The following is an 18622-nucleotide window of genomic DNA, read 5'->3' on the forward strand; positions in this document are numbered from 1 at the left end:
ACAAACTTATAAATAGAATTGAATTTACGCATAGCATTATAATTATATTGTCTTTGGATGGTATTGATGAGCTGATTAAAGCCGAGCTAAGAGATATAAAAGACAGTTCTGTAATTGTTACTTATTATAAGTTATTATAATTAATGATTTATTAACTAACTCCTGAATTCACTGTACAGCAGGGCTGGAGTGTGAGAGAGGAAGAAACAGCACACAGAGAGCCAGGATGCTGACAGAAGGAGAGAACAGAGTGACAGCTGAGCTCATCACTATGCTGCTTCTCCTTTCACTGTCTAGTAAAAGACTGGGGCAGGTCCAGAACAATCTGGGCTCAGAGAAAGTGGGCTGAATGATGCTGACCAAAAGAGAGCACATCAAGTGGCAGAAAAAAAAATACTTCAGGCATAATCTCTGAATAGTAGGTGAAGAAGTACAGTGTCTTGAAAAAGTATTCACACCCCTTGACATTTTTCACATTTTGTCATGTTACAACTAAAAACGTAAATGTATTTTATTGGGATTTTATGTGATAGACCGACACAAAGTGGCAAATAATTGTGAAGTGGAAGGAAAATGATAAATGGTTTTCACATTTTTTTTTACAAATAAATCTGTGAAAAGTGTGGCGTGCATTTGTATTCAGCCCCCTTTACTTTGATACCCCTAACTAAAATCTAGTGGAACCAATTGTCTTCAGAAGTCACTGAATTAGTGAATAGAGTCCACCTGTGTGTAATTTAATCTCAGTAAAAAATACAGCTGTTCTGTGAAGCCCTCAGAGGTTTGTTAGGGAACCTTAGTGAACAAACAGCATCATGAAAGCCAATGAACACACCAGACAGGTCAGGGAGAAGTTTAAAACAGGGTTAGATTATAAAAAGATATCCCAAGCTTTGAACATCTCACGGAGCGCTGGTCAATCCATCATCCGAACATGAAAGAGAGTATGGCACAACTGCAACCCTACCAAGACATGGCCGTCCACCTAAACTGACCGGCCGGGCAAGGAGAGAATTTATCAGAGAAGCAGCCAAGAGGCCCATGGGAACTCTGGAGGAGCTGCCGAGATCCACAGCTCAGGTGGGAGAATCTGTCCACAGGACAACTATTAGTCGTGCGCTCCACAAATCTGCCCTTTATGGAAGAGTGAGAAGAAGAAAGCCATTGGTGGAAGAAAGCCATAAGAAGTCCTGTTTGCAGTTTGTGAGAAGCCATGTGGGGGACACAGCAAACATGTGGAGGAAGGAGCTCTGCTCAGATGAGACCAAAATTGACCTTTTTGGCCTAAAAGCAAAACTAACACTGCACATCACCCTGAACACACCATCCCCACCGTAAAACATGGTGGTGGCAGCATCATGCTGTGGGGATGCTTTTCTTCAGCAGGGACTGGGAAGCTGGTCAGAGTTGATGGGAAGATGGATGGAGCCAAATACAGGGCAATCTTAGAAGAAAACCTGTTAGAGTCTGCAAAAGACTTGAGACTGAGGCGGAGGTTCACCTTCCAGCAGGACAACAACCCTAAACATACAGCTAGCTCTACAATGGAATGGTTTAGATCAAAGCATATTCATGTGTTAGAATGGCCCAGTCACAGCCCAGACCTAAATCCAATTGAGAATCTGTGGCAAGACTTGACAATTGCTATTCACAGACGCTCTCCATCCAATCTGACAGAGCTTGCGCTATTTTGCAACGAAGAATGGGCAAAAATGTCCCTCTCTAGGTGTGCAAAGCTGGTAGAGACATCCCCAAAAAGACTTTCAGCTGTAATTGCACGCCACAATTTTCACAGATTTATTTGTAAAAAATCTTGAAAACCATCTATCATTTTCCTTCCACTTCACAATTATGTGTTACTTTGTGTCGGTCTATCACATAAAATCCCCAAAAAATGAATTTTTGGTTGTACCGTGACAAAATGTGGAAAATTTCAAGGGGTATGAACACTTTCTCAAGGTACTGTATATTATATTTACTTGTTTTAAAAATTTTTTCACATTTCTTCAGTTACTCGCTGGTTTCTGGCCTAAGTCAAGATGATGTCATACATCCCAGGAGTCTTCATGGAAGGAGGGGCTTTCTACGCTAAGCTAAAGGCAGATGGATTTCAGGAAGTCAATGCTACATGCATTTGCCCTGGGCTGGAGATTTAAGAAGGTAGTCCCCATTCTTGGAACTATCGGCAGTTTAAAAACTTTTAAACCTACTGGAAGTAAACCAACATACCATGGCCAGTCCACATAACCATAACTGTTGCCAGTCAAAAGAATACTAATTTCTGTCAAGCAACCCTTTGTTCTGGAGGACCTAAACTAAGGCCTATCCCCAGCAGTCATTGTTGAGACTGCCTATACTTACCATTGCTTATTAGAGTCTGTAGAAATCTGTCCCATGTTGGGTAGTGCCTTCTGTTGACTGGCTGTGCGTAGTGTTTGAGAACCTGTGGAAGTTCCTCTGTGATCCTCTTTAAGACGATTTCCTGGGACAGAAGGGAAACTGATTGTGAGAAGAGCTAAGAAACAATTTCTACTTAGCAATACGCAGGAAATGGAGGGGGGTTAGAAAACAGTAAAACGTAGGTCTACCACTGGTGACAAGATTTGTAATATGTTGGGATGAAGTTTAGAGAAAGCCAACGTGATTGGTTTATATGGGCAATTCTATCTTTCTCACCAAGCAAGGCAAAGAATGAAAATTTCCCACCCCTTCTTTGAACACAACATGTAAGGCTATTTTCCTGTCTTACCTGGTGACGAAAGACATAATTATATAAGTTCCCAATACGGGTCCCTTGTTGTTTCCTGCTGTGGGGATTTTCGATCTAGCTACAAGGTTATCTCTCACCATCCAGGCCCCCTATTGTCCCCTTGTAATGGCATCACTTCTCTTTTAGATCCTGAGAGGACCCACCACTGGACAGCCAATAGGAAGTGTCCACATCACGCAGCCAGTGATGTGGACACCCAAAGATCGGGACCCGAAAGTCAAATGAGTTTAAGTGAGTAAAAAGGATATTTAGACAGGGTGTTTTTATTTCAGTAATCAGTTAGATCAGGGATCCCCAAACTTTCTAAACAAAGGGCCAGTTTACTGTCCTTCACACTTCAGGGGGGCTGGACTGTGGCCAGTGAGAATAGAAAATGCAACAGAATCAGTGGAAGTAGTGCCCCATCATTGGTGTCAGTGAAAGGAATAGTGCCCCATCGTTGGTATCAGTGGAAGGAATAGTGTCCCATCATTGGTGTCAGTGGGAGGAATAGTGCCCCATCGTTGGTATCAGTGGAAGGAATAGTGTCCCATCATTGGTGTCAGTGGGAGGAATAGTGCCCCATCATTGGTGTCAGTGGGAGGAATAGTGCCCCATCATTGGCCTCAGTGGAAGGAATAGTGCCCCATCATTGGCGTCAATGGAAGTAATAGTGTCCCATCACTGGTGTCAGAGGAAGTAATAGTTCCTCATCACTGATGTCAGTGGAAGTAATAGTGCCCCATCCTTGGTATCAGTGGAAGGAATAGTGTCCCATCATTGGTATCAGTGGAAGGAATAGTGCCCCATTATTCTTATCAGTGAAAGGAATAGCGCCCCATCATTGATGTCAGTGAAAGTAATAGTGCCCCATCATTGGTGTCAGTGGGGGTAATAGTGCTCCATCGTTGGTATCAGTAGAAGGAATAGTGCACCATCATTGATGTCAGTGGAAGGAATAGTGTCCCATCATTGGTATCAGTGGGAAGAATAGTGTTCCATCGTTGATGTCAGTGGAAGGAATAGTGCACCATCATTGATGTCAGTGGAAGGAATAGTGCACCATCATTGATGTCAGTGTAAGGAATAGTGCCCCATCATTCGTATCATTGGGAAGAATAGTGCCCCATCATTGATGTCAGTGGAAGGAATAGTGCACCATCATTGATGTCAGTGGAAGGAATAGTGCACCATCATTGGTGTCAGTGGGAAGAATAGTGCACCATCATTGGTATCAATGGAAGGAATAGTGCCCCATCATTGGTATCAGTGGGAGAAATAGTGTCCCATCATTGATGTCAGTGGAAGGAATAGTGCACCATCACTGATGTCAGTGGAAGGAATAGTGCCCCATCATTGATGTCAATGGAGGGAATACTGCCCCATCGTTGGCATCAGTAGAAGGAATAGTGCCCCATCATTGGTATCAGTGGGAGAAATAGTGTCCCATCATTGATGTCAGTGGAAGGAATAGTGCACCATCACTGATGTCAGTGGAAGGAATAGTGCTCCATCATTGGTATCAGTGCAAATGAACAGTTTCCTTTCCTTGGTGTCAGTGGGAGGAATAGTGCCTCATATCAGTGGGAGGAGCAGTGCCCCAGAGTCCTGATAAAGGTAGGCAAAAGGCCACAGTTTGGGGACCACCGAGCTAGAGGGTAGTAGAAGGGAGCAGGGTATTTTTTGCCTGAAGTTGGACTTTAAAGCTAAATTAGTCAGATGTAAAAAACACCAAGTAACGTAGTTCACTTTTTATCATACAATGTAATTTTAAGTCACACTAGTCTAAATCACTGTATTCGACTTGATTTCAGCACTCAGAATAGGAGAGGCAGTGGCGGTTCAGTTTCAACAGATTACTGAAAGAGTATTTGCAAAAATGAAAGTGAACACTAAAGATCAAAAGCAAAAAATGTGGCGCTCACCTCCGTAGGGGCTGCTGATTTGCCCAACGTTCTTTCCCAAGCTAGTGTATCTGCAGCCAGTCTCAGTAACTCTTCTGGCTCAGTAAATAGTCTAGGGCACAGGTGTCAAATTATTTTCGTCATCGTGGGCCGCATCAGCATTATTGTTTATGCCCTTAAAGAATAGATGTCCAGAGCAAGCCCCCCCCCCCCAACATCAGAAGTCAAGACTTTGCCACCCTCCCTTACATCATAGTGCACACCCCTTACTTTGTGCTGTTGCTGGGAAGAAACTGGGGTGGAGCTGGGAAACAGAAAATGCACGGTCTGGAGGAGGACCCGCGGAGGGCAGGAGTCAGGTGACGGAGTCTGCCGAAATGCTGAGATCAGGGGAGGAAGAGACAAGGTGGTGCTACAGCTCCACAGAGAGGCTTTAGGATTTTTAGTCCTGTCCTCCTCTCTGCTGCCAACTGCTGCCAACTGCCTCTCCGCGGCTGTACAGAGAAGCGCAGGATAAGGCGGAGGAGTTCTGTCTTCCTCTCTGCTTCCGATTGGTGAGACAAGGTGGAAGGGGAGAGGAGGAGTGTTGCCATAGCTGCAGGAGTGGTGCGAGGGCCACATAAATTGGCCACCTGGAGGGCCAGATGTCAGCCCGTGGGCCTTGGCAGGAGTGGTGAGAGGGCCACATAAATTGGCCACCTGATGGGCCAGGTTTTAGCCCGCGGGCCTTGTGTTTGACACATGTGGTCCAGGGGAATACTTTTTTGATGCTTTATTATAACCTGAACTTGGTTGGGCTGTAGGGCAACTGTAAGATACTCCAGTAACTTTAGGTAGTAACTTTCTCCTTCTCAAAGCTTCCTAGCACACTTGCACCAGCAAATAATAGACTGAGCTACAAGGAGAAACCATAAGGAATGCCCACTTTTATGTACAGGCTTACACTGATGCAAAAAGGATAGCATCAGCTCACAGTCACTGGGATCTCCCACACCGGTCACAAATGTCCCTGTATTTTTGGATGCTTCCTTCCAATATCAGTCAGACATGTATCCTGTAGACTCTTCAGACCAGATCCACAAGATAAATACCTTAACCATCTCCATTAAATTTTAGTAGAATAGCCCCCCCCCCCCCATCTAATTCAGCTGGTACCTCGACGAGCAAATCAGAAATGCAGCTAGACTGCCCTTCAGGCTGGGATCTCCTCCTCCTGGACAAGAACCCCTCTGCTCCAGGCCTCAAGCTATTTATGCACACTCCCAGCCACCATCTGGGCAATCCTCCCCCAAGGATTGGCTAAGACAACATAATTAGTCAGCTGCTTATTTGTTTTATCCAGCCCATTATTTTCCAGAACCATCCAGAAGGCAGGGGAAGTAGCCAAACTCACAGCCAGTGAAACTCAGAGCAGACCACAGCAATCACATGCTGCTCCACTAAATACAGAGCAGCTAAGAAACTAAATTTACCTAACCTAGCTAACACCTAACTAGGAGGGTGCTACAAAATGTTTGAATCCAACCTAGGGGCAGAAATGATAAAGTATACCCATTGTAAGGGGTTGGCTCGGTAGCGGGTGTGGGTGACCCCTTGGTGTGGGTTCGCTACACAGAGAGACAGCTGAGGAGTGGTTGAAAACAACGGTCTATGGTTTATTCTTCCAATTTGCTGGAAACAAGTGCAAGCATCCAAACAGCATAAATCAAACAAACATAAAATAAACCCTGGCCACTTGGGGCGTCTACCTTCACAACACAGGAACCTACCTATGGAGTCTGTCCCAACCTACTGCTGGGCAGACACTGCTGGTCATACAGCAGAAAACCAATAGTCTATTTGTTTTCTTTTCACACAGAAAAAGTCAACACCAACTCACCTTCAGAAGTCTTTCTCAGCTCACTGCTCTCCTTAACGCAAAAAGCCTCAGGATGCAGCAATCAGTAGTCATCCTCTAGAAAACTTATAGAGGCCTTAATTTCCTCATTCTGAATAGCTGAAGCTTTCCAACGTCCTTAAACCTTTCTGGCTACCTCCGCAGCCGACACCTGATAGTAATTGGTGAATTGTCTAAACAAGGCAGAAATGTATCTCCCGTCTGTGACAACACCGACAGATTTATCTGACTTCCTGTCACACCATACAATGACTTCCATATTAAACAAGGAACACCATCTACAACAACCCTGTCTCGTAGAGTCTGACCAATGTTTGGCCATACAGATTACATGTTGTCTTGAAAGATATCTTACAAATTGTTCTCTATAAGCAATCCAGGCCCAACTACAGGGCGTACAAGAAAAAAGGATAATAAAAGGAAAAGGAAAACATATATAAAAGGAAACAAGAAAGAAGGGGCGTGGTACAGGGTATAGGAAGGGAAGGATCAAGACCAACCAGGGCACCACCCTACTTGGAACTGTATACCCCCTGCCTAAGCAGGCATGAAAGGATAATTCCGCCCTAACACTAAAATCCCTGCATCTATAGATCGCTACGATCTAACACTAACCTATCTAGCCCTGTAAAGAAGAAATCAGTATACATACCTTTTTTTAAGCTGATCTCACCCAATCTACAGCGGCGGAAGCTCTGCAGGGGAGACGACTGACAACAGAAGCCCCATAGTAAGTCTATGGGTGACATCACTTCCCACTTATTTCACAGCCGTTGTCGACCGTGTCCACTGCAGAGCTTCCGCTGTTGGGTGGGGCTTTCGACGGTGACGTCACAACGCTATCACTCTCTGATTGGTGGGCTACGGTTTTGAGCCGGAGCATGGAGGAAAGCCTCATAAGAACGCTGCGGACTTCACTTGCATATTTTTAGTCATGGATGCTTTCTATTGTTGGATGTTTTTAAGTAGGGCAAGGCCGATATATCGGGGGCCAATATGCACTTTCCCTGATATATCGGTATTGGCCCCGGAACTGGCCGATATTGCTGATATTTTTGTGATGTCATTCTGCCTTCTTAGGCCGCCTCCCTCGCCTTGGACAGCCTCATATGGAGTCGGGACTAGTCTCGCAGGAGTGTATCACAGCCATACACCCACCCACAGCAGCCCGGTGCCAGCCAGCCAGCCACCCACATCCACAGGCCCTGTACCAGCCAGCCACAGGCACTGTACCAGCGAGATCTATCAGGAACCCCTTAGAAAGGGTTCCTGATAGATCCCCCTTGAGAGCAGGGTCCTCATAAATCCCCCTTTAGAGCAGGGTCCCCATAGATCCCCCTTTAGAGAAGGGTCCCCATAGATCCACCCTTAGAAAAGAGTCCTCATAAATCCCCCTTTAGAGCAGGGTCCCCATAGATCTATGGGGACCCTGCTCTAAATGGGGATCTATGGGGACCCCTCCCTACAGGGGGATCTATGGGGAGCATGGCCTGCTCTAAAGGGGATCTTTGGGAACCCTGCTCTAAAGGGGGATCTATGGGGACCCTGGCCTGTTCTAAAGGGGGATCTATGGGGACCCTGCTCTAAAGGGGGATTGATGATGACCCTGGCCTGCTCTAAAGTGGGATCTATGGGGACCCTGCTCTAGTGTCCCAGTACCAGTGTGCCACACCGCCACCACCACCAGTGTGCCACACCGCCACCACCACCAGTGTGCCACACTACCACCAGTGTGCCACACCACCACCACACTGCTACCACCATTTCAGGCAGCAGGTACCAAAAAACAAAACAAAATACAGTTACTCACACAGTCAGGAGGACACAGACCCCCACAGTGTGCCACACCGCCACCACTATTAAGGATCTTATAGAATGTAATTGCGTTATAGAATAGTAAAAAAAGTCGCAGTTACTTTTCTGAGTAACTAATTACTTTTTCAATGTGGTAACTGAGTCAGTAACTCAATTACTTTTTGGGAGAAGTAATTTGTAACTGTAACTAATTACTTTTTTAAAGTAAGATGAGCAACACTGCTTATAACATAGTGGTCTACTGGTTCTGGTAAGCAGATTTATTACTCACCTAGGGTATGCATAGTTGCCAACATTTGAAAAAAATTTCCAGGGACACTTTGCAGCGCAGCTATTAATTACTTACCACACCCACTTCTCTGAAGCTCCGCCCACTCCACATAATTAATCTCCGCCTACTTATCAGATTATAGGGTCTACTTCATAAAGAGAGAATTACAGGAAATTGAAAAGGGAATTGAAAACTTGAGGCCAAAGTAGCAGAGTTGGAATAATTCTCCCATTCAGCTGCACTACTTCTGCCTAAAGTTTAAAATTCTCATCACAATTCCCTGCAATTCTAAAGTGTGAAATGTGCTCAGATGTGACCATACAAAAAATGTAATATGGAAATATAAATAAAGTGCAAGGTGTAAATAAGTATGATTATACTATCTGCTATAATTAGGTTTTATTGTACTTATTTACACCTTGCACTTTATTTATATTTCCATATTACATTTTTTCTATGGTCACACCTGAGCACATTTCACACTTTATTCACCTGTCTTTGAATTCAGCCCTCTGTAGGGTGATCCTTTTCATTTACATAAAACAATGTGGCATCCTTTCTTTCCTAACACAATACCCAGTCCATACCAGTATAGATCCTAACACATTACCCAGTCCATACCATCCTCACACATTACCCAATCCATACCAGTATAGATCCTAACACATTACCCAGTCCATACCAGTATAGATCCTAACACATTACCCAGTCCATACCATCCTACACTCCTACACATTACCCAGTCCATACCAGTATAGATCCTAACACATTACCCAGTCCATACCAGTATAGATCCTAACACATTACCCAGTCCATACCATCCTACACATTACCCAGTCCATACCAGTATAGATCCTAACACAATACCCAGTCCATACCAGTATAGATCCTAACACATTACCCAGTCCATACCAGTATAGATCCTAACACATTACCCAGTCCATACCATCCTCACACATTACCCAATCCATACCAGTATAGATCCTAACACATTACCCAGTCCATACCATCCTACACTCCTACACATTACCCAGTCCATACCAGTATAGATCCTAACACATTACCCAGTCCATACCAGTATAGATTCTAACACATTACCCAGTCCATACCATCCTACACATTACCCAGTCCATACCAGTATAGATCCTAACACATTACCCAGTCCATACCAGTATAGATCCTAACACATTACCCAGTCCATACCATCCTACACATTACCCAGTCCATACCAGTATAGATCCTAACACAATACCCAGTCCATACCAGTATAGATCCTAACACATTACCCAGTCCATACCAGTATAGATCCTAACACATTACCCAGTCCATACCATCCTACACATTACCCAGTCCATACCAGTATAGATCCTAACACAATACCCAGTTCATACCAGTATAGATCCTAACACATTACCCAGTCCATACCAGTATAGATCCTAACACATTACCCAGTCCATACCAGTATAGATCCTAACACATTACCCAGTCCATACCAGTATAGATCCTAACACATTACCCAGTCCATATCATCCTAACACATTACCCAGTCCATACCAGTATAGATCCTAACACATTACCCAGTCCATACCAGTATAGATCCTAACACATTACCCAGTCCATATTATCCTAACACATACCAAGTCCATACCAGTATAGATATCCAGCATGAGATTTTTCCCATTGAGGATTGAGGTCTGTTTTCATTTTTTTTTTAGCAATATATATATACACACACATACACACACACGGATATGTACACACATTTATCTAGAGCTAGAAAACTATATATATGTATCAATTAACAGGTGTAAAAATTATATCTATAAAAAAACATTATTAATAGTAGTAATTAATGGAGTGTGAGGCCTCCAGCTTGTCGGAAGGTGCTCTGCCTCCCCCTGCTGGCGGATTTTGGAAAGTGCACCATGCTGACACCCTGCCTCCGGTGACACGTTAAATTTGCGACAGACGGGAAGAGTGAGCGGGCACAGAGAGAGAGACAACCTGCTGCCAGAACTACAACACCTAGCTGGGGTGAGAGCGACACTGTGTGGCACAAAATAAAAAAAAATAAATTTTTTTTTTTTTTTTAAATGATTTACATTGTCCCTGATTAACAGGGACAATGTAAATCACATGGGACAGGCTCCTAATTGCCGGGATTGTCCTGGGAAAAACGGGACAGTTGGCAGTTATGGGTGTGAAGTTGACTGATTTGTAGTCACCCTATTCTTACCTGGTACGTTTTTTCTGGGTGGTGCATTCCCTATACTCACGTGGATCATCTTCTTAGGACTTTCTTTTTGCACATATTACTACATGGACTTTTTTTCTGTTTCAGTACTGTTTTCTATTAATTGTTTTTAGCGCTGTGCTTTCTTTTATTTAGCAATAGTATTTTGCAGAGACAGGGCTGATTTATTTAAACTGGAAAGTGCAAAAACTGGTCCAGCTGTGCATAGAAACCAATCAGCTTCCAGTCTTTTTTGTCAAATTAGAAGCTATATGTAAAGAGGCGGTCCCCTGAAGACGTGCATGTGCATGAAACACGTAGGGAGGAGCTCTACACGCTGACACCACGCTGCCTTCATCTGGATTCCCAGACAGCGACCATCTTGGTATGTTCGGATGTTTTGCTTACTTTTTGTTCCACGTGGATTTTATATCTGTATGCTTTTACACTCATAAATAAAATACTAGACTATAATATTACCACAAGGCTTCATTTTGGTGAGCAATTCCCCATTTAGGATGAGCCATCCAGTCACTCAGGACTGTCACAGAGGAGTGGAGAGTATTGCGGAGGTTCTGTGAGACTGAAAGTTTTTTAAACAGGCTGAGCCTACTCATAGTTCTGGTGAGTGCATAGTGATGGTGGAGCCCGCACACTCTGGATGCACTTTTTGTTCCCTAACTGCACTAAGAGGCACTTTTTCAGTGGATGTTGTAATGTGGACATTATTGTGGACATTTAGGGGATTAGTCTATACGTTTGCTCTAAAATTGTCCTTTTGGACATTTTTTCACATGAATTTCTGCACTTTATTAATAATTTAACATTTTAGATGGATTTGTGTATTATATGGATGTTTTTTGATGATATAATTTCCATGCACTGTTCCACTTAGGCTCCATTTACATATAGGCGCGTCGGATCATGGGCAGAATTGCCGCGAACCATTGCAAGTCACAGGATGCCCGTGTGATTCCCTTGCAATGGCACCCCAAACGAGGCGCGATTTTGCTGCATTTATCGCCCGAAGAATCGCGGTAAAATCGCGCAAACAGAATCGCGGGACACGTGTCGCTCAAAAAAAGTATAAGAACTTCTTTTGGGCGACAGATGTCCCGCAATTCTGTTTGCGCTATTTTACTGCAATACTTCGGGCGACAATCAAATTTGTTCTAGAAGGGGGATAGATTGAAGAAAGAGGATTTTTGTTTCGGAGGGGAGATGGGGGTAGGCATTTTGAGCAAGGAGGGGGTGGGGGAATTTGGGTTAATAGGAGGGACTGGAGGTGGGGGATTTGTGCTTGCAGGGGGGACTTGAGGGAGAAGATTTGTTTGAGAACAATGTGAGGATGTGTGCTAGGCGGGTGCTTTTTTGGGGTGAGGGAGATTTGTGCTAGGAGGGGAATTGGGCTGGGATTTGAGCTGGGGGGCGGGATTGAGGGGGGGCACGATTTGTACTGGGAGGGAGGACTGGGCTGGGATTTGAGCTGGGGGGTAAGGGGGTGTAAAGATTTGGAGTTGGTGGAATATGTGTATTATTGTATTGGTGGATGTTAGAGACCTTGCGCTCCTCCACCTTATGTTTGAGGATGCCCCACAGATGCTCAATAGGGTTTAGGTCTGGAGACATGCTTGGCCAGTCCATCACCTTTACCCTCAGCTTCTTTAGCAAGGCAGTTGTTTTGGAGGTGTATTTGGGTTCATTATCATGTTGGAATACTGCCCTGTAGCCCAGTCTGCAAAGGAAGGGGATCATGCTCTGCTTCAGTATATCACAGTACATGTTGGCATTCATGGTTCCCTCAATGAACTGTAGCTCCTCAGTGTTGGCAGCACTCATGCAGCCCCAGACCATGACACTCCCACCACCATGCTTGACTGTAGGCAAGACACACTTGTCTTTGTACTCCTCACCTGGTTGCCGCCACACACGCTTGACACCATCTGAACCAAATAAGTTTATCTTGGTCTCATCAGACCACAGGACATGGTTCCAGTAATCCATGTCCTTAGTCTGCTTGTCTTCAGCAAACTGTTTGTGGGCTTTCTTGTGTATCATCTTTAGAAGAGGCTTTCTTCTGGAATGACAGCCATGCAGACCAATTTGATGCAGTGTGCGGCGTATTGTCTGAGCACTGACAGGCTGACCCCCCACCCCTTTAACCTCTGCAGCAATGCTGGCAGCACTCATACATCTATTTCCCAAAGACAACCTCTGGATATGACGCTGACCACGTGCACTCAACTTCTTTGGTCGACCATGGCGAGGCCTATTCTGAGTGGAACCTGTCCTGTTAAACTGCTGTATGCTCTTGGCCACCGTACTGCAGCTCAGTTTCAGGGTCTTGGCAATCTTCTTATAGCCTAGGCCATCTTTATGTAGAGCAATAATTCTTTTTTCAGATCCTCAGAGATTTCTTTGCCACAAGGTGCCATGTTGAACTTCCAGTGACCAGTATGAGAGAGTGAGAGCGATAACACCAAATTTAACACACCTGCTCCCCCATTCACACCTGAGACCTTGTAACACTAATGAGTCACATGACACTGGGGAGGGAAAATGGCTAATTGGGCCCAATTTGGACATTTACACTTAGGGGTGTACTCACTTTTGTTGCCAGCGGTTTAGACATTAACCACTTAAGCCCCAGCCCTATTTCGGACACTTTTTGTTTACAAGTTAAAACCAGTATTTTTTCCTAGAAAACTACTTAGAACCCCCAAACATTATATATATTTTTTTAGCAAAAGACTCTGGAGAATAAAATGTCGGTCATTGCTAATTTTTTGTCACGCGGTATTTGCGCAGCGGTCTTTAAAACGCAATTTTTTGGGAAAAAAATTGAAAAATCACATTTCACTGCATTTAAAAAATACTAAACAGTAAAGTTAGCCCATTTTTTGTATATTGTGAAAGAACATGTCACGCCGAGTAAATAGATACCCAACATGTTACGGTTTAAAATTCTGCCCCCCCCCCCCGTGGGATGGCGACAAACTACGGTCAATAGAGATCTCAATCTGCGACGCTTTAAATTTATTTAACGGTTACCAGTTTAGAGTTAGAGTGTAGCTCTTTTTTAAAATTATTGCCCACGCTCTGGTGATCACGGCGATACCTCACATGTGTGGTTTGAACAGTGATTTCATTCCCGGCTCGACTTGCGTATACGTTTTTTTTTTTGTGCGTGAGCTAACGGTGACGGGGGCCGCTAAATTTTTTTTTTCCTATTTATTTTTTCTTTTTTTTTAACTTTATCACAGGTTTTTAAAAAAAAAAAAAAATCTGATCACTTTTATTGCTGTTACAAGCAATGTAAACATCCCTTGTGACACCAATATGTAGTGACAGGTACACTTTATGGAGGGATCAAGGGTCTAAAAGACCCTAGACCCCTCCACTACACTTCCCTGTATGCAAAACGCCGAAAACTGCATTTTTGCATACAACCGTTTTTCAAATCTGCCGCCTTTTGCAGCACAGTAACCCGGAAGTGACGTCATGGACGCCGCCTCCGGTTTACGTCATCGGAGACCCGATCGATGCCATTTCCAGCATTCATCAGGACTCCATCCAGCCGGCGGATGTGCCGACTGGGTGCTCGGGGCTCCCGAGCAAAGCCACGGAAGGCGGCGGGAGGGGGGGGGGGGGAGTTCCCTCCCGCTCACCCGGGTAACAATCGAGCGGCTCCCGAGCCGCATCAGTCGTTACCGACGGAAAGCCGACCGTCGGCTTCAAACCACGGTACCGGGATGATGCCTCTAGCTAGAGGCATCATCCCGGTATAACCCCGCAAAGTTACCCGATGTATCGGTACGTTGATATGCGGTAAGTGGTTAATGGCTGTGTGTTGAGTTATTTTGAGGGGACAGCAAATTTACACTGTTATACAAGCTGTACACTCACTACTTTACATTGTAGCAAAGTGTCATTTCTTCAGTGTTGTCACATGAAAAGATACTCTGTGTATTATGTAGTCCTGTGTCCAGCATTCTGTGTATTATGTAGTCCTGTGCCCAGCACTCTGTGTATTATGTAGTCCTGTGCCCAGCACTCTGTGTATTATGTAGTCCTGTGCCCAGCACTCTGTGTATTATGTAGTCCTGTGCCCAGCACTCTGTGTATTATGTAGTCCTGTGCCCAGCACTCTGTGTATTATGTAGTCCTGTGCCCAGCACTCTGTGTATTATGTAGTCCTGTGCCCAGCACTCTGTGTATTATGTAGTCCTGTGTCCAGCACTATGTGTATTATGTAGTCCTGTGCCATTTGCAAATAAAAAAAAAAAAAATATGTCCCCGGATTTCATTTTAAAAATCTGGTCACATTACTGTAGAGGACTGTACTTCCCTCCCCAGCGGTATGCTTGGCGGTCTGGCAGGAAGAGAGTTAAGCGTCGTCTTAGAAGAACACATTGCCTGTCTGCGCTCCTCTCCTTCACTTGTCACAGCTCGGCTGCTGGAATCTGGCCCTTCTCCTCCAATTGATGTTGTAGAATCTCTTTCCTCCATCTGGCCTACGAGGCCTGGAGCTGCGGCGATGATATTTTGTCACTGCTGTTTTCCCCTCGTCGGCTCCCCAGATGGCGAAAATAACATTCAAACACTTTTTGTTTTGTTTTTTGTTTTTTTTTTGCGTGTGTGATTTTTTTTATTTTTTTTTATTTGCTTCTAACAATGGTCCTTGGCATCATTTCAATGTTCTACTTCGGTAATTAACAGTACTGATATGGCCACAATTACAAGTCCCCCTCTCTTCGGCAGTAACGCTGTGAATTAGTAGGAGCTAATGACTGCAAGTGGAGAGGGGGGCTTGAGCGCAGACGGCGAAGCGTTTTGTGTTGGATGGAATAAAAAGGTACAAGCGGCGCGTCCGTGGTCGACAATGATTACCTAGTAATTAGTTTACACAAAGCCTCCTATTTAATGGTGAAACGGTGTAATTAACGAGTGACAGAAAATCAAAGGGTTGTTTTGTAAGCATATCAAAAATTAACACGGAGGGATACGAGCGAATTAAATCAATAGCGAGCAGAACGTGAGATTGATACCTGGGGAGCCGGCAAACACACTGCTCTACATGATATTATATTGCCGTTTATTAAATTGCTTCATGTGATATTATTTCACTTTGTTTATTGCGAGATCGTTTTTCATGATATTATTATCAGGCTTGGCATCTCAATAGATCACTGGCGCTAAGCATTCCTTTTGATCTTGCAAATATATTTTCCAAGCTGAGGCAACCTACAGACTTCCAACTATTGAAGATTTAAAAATGTATGCAATGTAGTTGCCGGCCAGCAAGCTATATTGGGGGTTGTAGATCCTTGAATAGTTGGAAATTCAGAATATAATGATTGCGTTCAACATGCTCTAGACAAACCATCTTCAACTAGGGTTCCTTATGAAGTTTCTAGGTGTTCTTGGAGCTGAAGCTGATTGACCTCCTATTTAATGGTGCCTGCAGATTTTCAGACGCACGTCACTTGGCTGAGCCATCGGCATTACACCACTGATCTTTTTAGCTGTTTGTAGGGTGGGTTTTTGGCCACCACCTTATGGGAAATATTCTTCCCACTAGCCAATAATATAAGGAGCATTCTTCCAACTAGCCAACAATGTAAGGAGCATTCTTCCTACTGACCACCAAGGTGAGGAGCATTCTTCCCACTGACCACCAAGGTGAGGAGCATTCTTCCCACTGACCCCAATGCAAGGAGCATTCTTCCCACTGACCCCAATGCAAGGAGCATTCTTCCCACTGACCCCAATGCAAGGAGCATTCTTCCCACTGACCTCCAATGTAAGGGGACATTCTTCCCACTGACCACCAGTGTAAGGGACATCCTTCACACTGACCACCAATGTTAGTAGCATTCTTTCCACTGACCACCAATGTAAGGAGCATTCTTCCCCCTGATTACCAATGTAAGGAGCATTCTTCCCATAACCACGAATGCAAGAAACGTTCTTCCCACTGATCACCAATGTAAGGAGAATTCTTCCCACTGATCACCAATGTAAGGGGCATTCTTCCCACTGACTACCAATGTAAGGAGCATTCTTCTCACTGACCACCAATGTAAGGGACATTCTTCCCACTGACCACCAGTGTAAGGGACATTCTTCCCACTGACCCCCAATGTAAGGGACATTCTTCCCACTGACCACCAGTGTAAGGGACATTCTTCCCACTGACCCCCAATGTAAGGAGCATTCTTTCCACTGACCACCAATGTAAGGAGCATTCTTCCCATAACCACGAATGCAAGAAGTGTTCTTCCCACTGATCACCAATGTAAGGAGAATTCTTCCCACTGACCACCAATGTAAGGAACATTCTTCCCACTGACCACCAATGTAAGGAACATTCTTCCCACTGACCACCAATGTAAGGAGCATTCTTCCCACTGACCACCAATGTAAGGAACATTCTTCATACTGACCACCAATGTAAGGAACATTCTTCCCACTGATCACCAATGTAAGGGACATTCTTTCCACTGACCACTAATGTAAGGAACATTCTTCCCACTGACCACCGATGTAAGGAGCATTCTTCCCACTGACCACTAATGTAAGGAGAAATCTTCCTAATAGCTAACAATGTAGGGACTCTGGCCACACAAAATATTGACACTTTGGGCCCAATTTGGACATTTTCACTTGGGGGTGTACTCACTTTTGTTGCCAGCGGTTTAGACATTAATGGCTGTGTGTTGAGTTATTTTGAGGGGACAGCAAATTTACACTGTTATACAAGCTGTACACTCACTACTTTACATTGGAGCAAAGTATAGGAGAAGAGCAGTTCAATATTGATGAAGAACAAGCCTTTGACCATTCAATGATAATGTTCTTATAAAAGGTAATGAGAACCTCATAAATGTTAACACTCAGGAGTACCTAATAGAAAGACAAATGAGGAAGCATACATTTTTGGTAAGCTCATACTGTTGAATTTTCCACAGTGGTTTAGGAAGATATGAGCTAATGTGGTCCAGAGGAGGATAGATGTTCCCCAAAGACAGACACACAAGCTGAATAAAGCATTTGATGTTTGATTCCAAAATGGACTGTGTGAAAAAATAGACCTCACTCGCACATCCAGGCAAATTAAATGACATAAATCTTTCCCATAGTTTGTAGACGCGATGCGCAAACCAATCAAAATACGCTTATTGCGATTTTTTTTACCAAAAATATGTAGCAGAATACAAGTTGGTCTAAAAGGATGAAAACATTTTTTTGAGAAAAAAGAAAAAAAAAAAAAAGATTCTCAATGATGGGTAAGTTCTGGACTTTGTGGTGGCCAATATATGTGTGACAATAATGTCTCATCCTCCCTGAACCACTCTTCGATTCATTCCGATGAATCCTGGCATTGTCATTCTGGAATATGGCCGTGCCATCAGGGAAGATAAGATCCAGTGATGGAATAACCGGATCATTCCGTATATTCAGGTAGTCAGCTGACCTCATTCTTTGGGCACATGCAGTACCTATATCCAATAGGATACTTACTGCATGCTTAACCAGTTCCTGCCCGCCCACCGTCAAATGACGGCGGAGCGGTGCATCTATTGTTCTGGGGAGCCGTCATATGATGGCGCACAAGAACTGCCTCTCTCACGCGCCCATGGGGGCGCGCAGAGCGGTGATCGTGGCCGTGCCGTGTCCTAGCAACGACAATGACAAGACTCTTTACCCATGTGATCATCCATGTCCAATCACAGCCGGTCACATGTAAATG

The 18622-nt window shown here is 44.3% G+C and overlaps 1 protein-coding gene and 1 long non-coding RNA gene across 2 annotated transcripts in view; one reads left to right on the top strand and one right to left on the bottom strand.

Annotated features, from left to right (window-relative positions):
• The window catches only part of LOC309552212, a 603675-nt gene extending 602237 nt beyond the window's left edge, over positions 1-1438 (top strand). Inside the window, exon 2 of the long non-coding RNA XR_014225131.1 lies at positions 1292-1438. This is a non-coding gene — a long non-coding RNA (uncharacterized lncRNA). The remainder of the gene's footprint in view (positions 1-1291) is intronic.
• IQCH (IQ motif containing H) overlaps positions 1-18622 on the bottom strand; it is a gene marked incomplete at its 5' end in the record, with an annotated part of 256557 nt that overhangs the window by 48378 nt on the left and 189557 nt on the right. The window contains 1 exon segment of the mRNA XM_082253044.1: positions 2362-2482. Coding sequence (XP_082109170.1) covers positions 2362-2482 — 121 coding nt within the window.

The sequence above is a fragment of the Pelophylax lessonae genome (genome assembly GCF_965119305.1).
Source record: "Pelophylax lessonae genome assembly, chromosome: 4".
NCBI classification, from domain to species: Eukaryota; Metazoa; Chordata; class Amphibia; order Anura; family Ranidae; genus Pelophylax; species Pelophylax lessonae.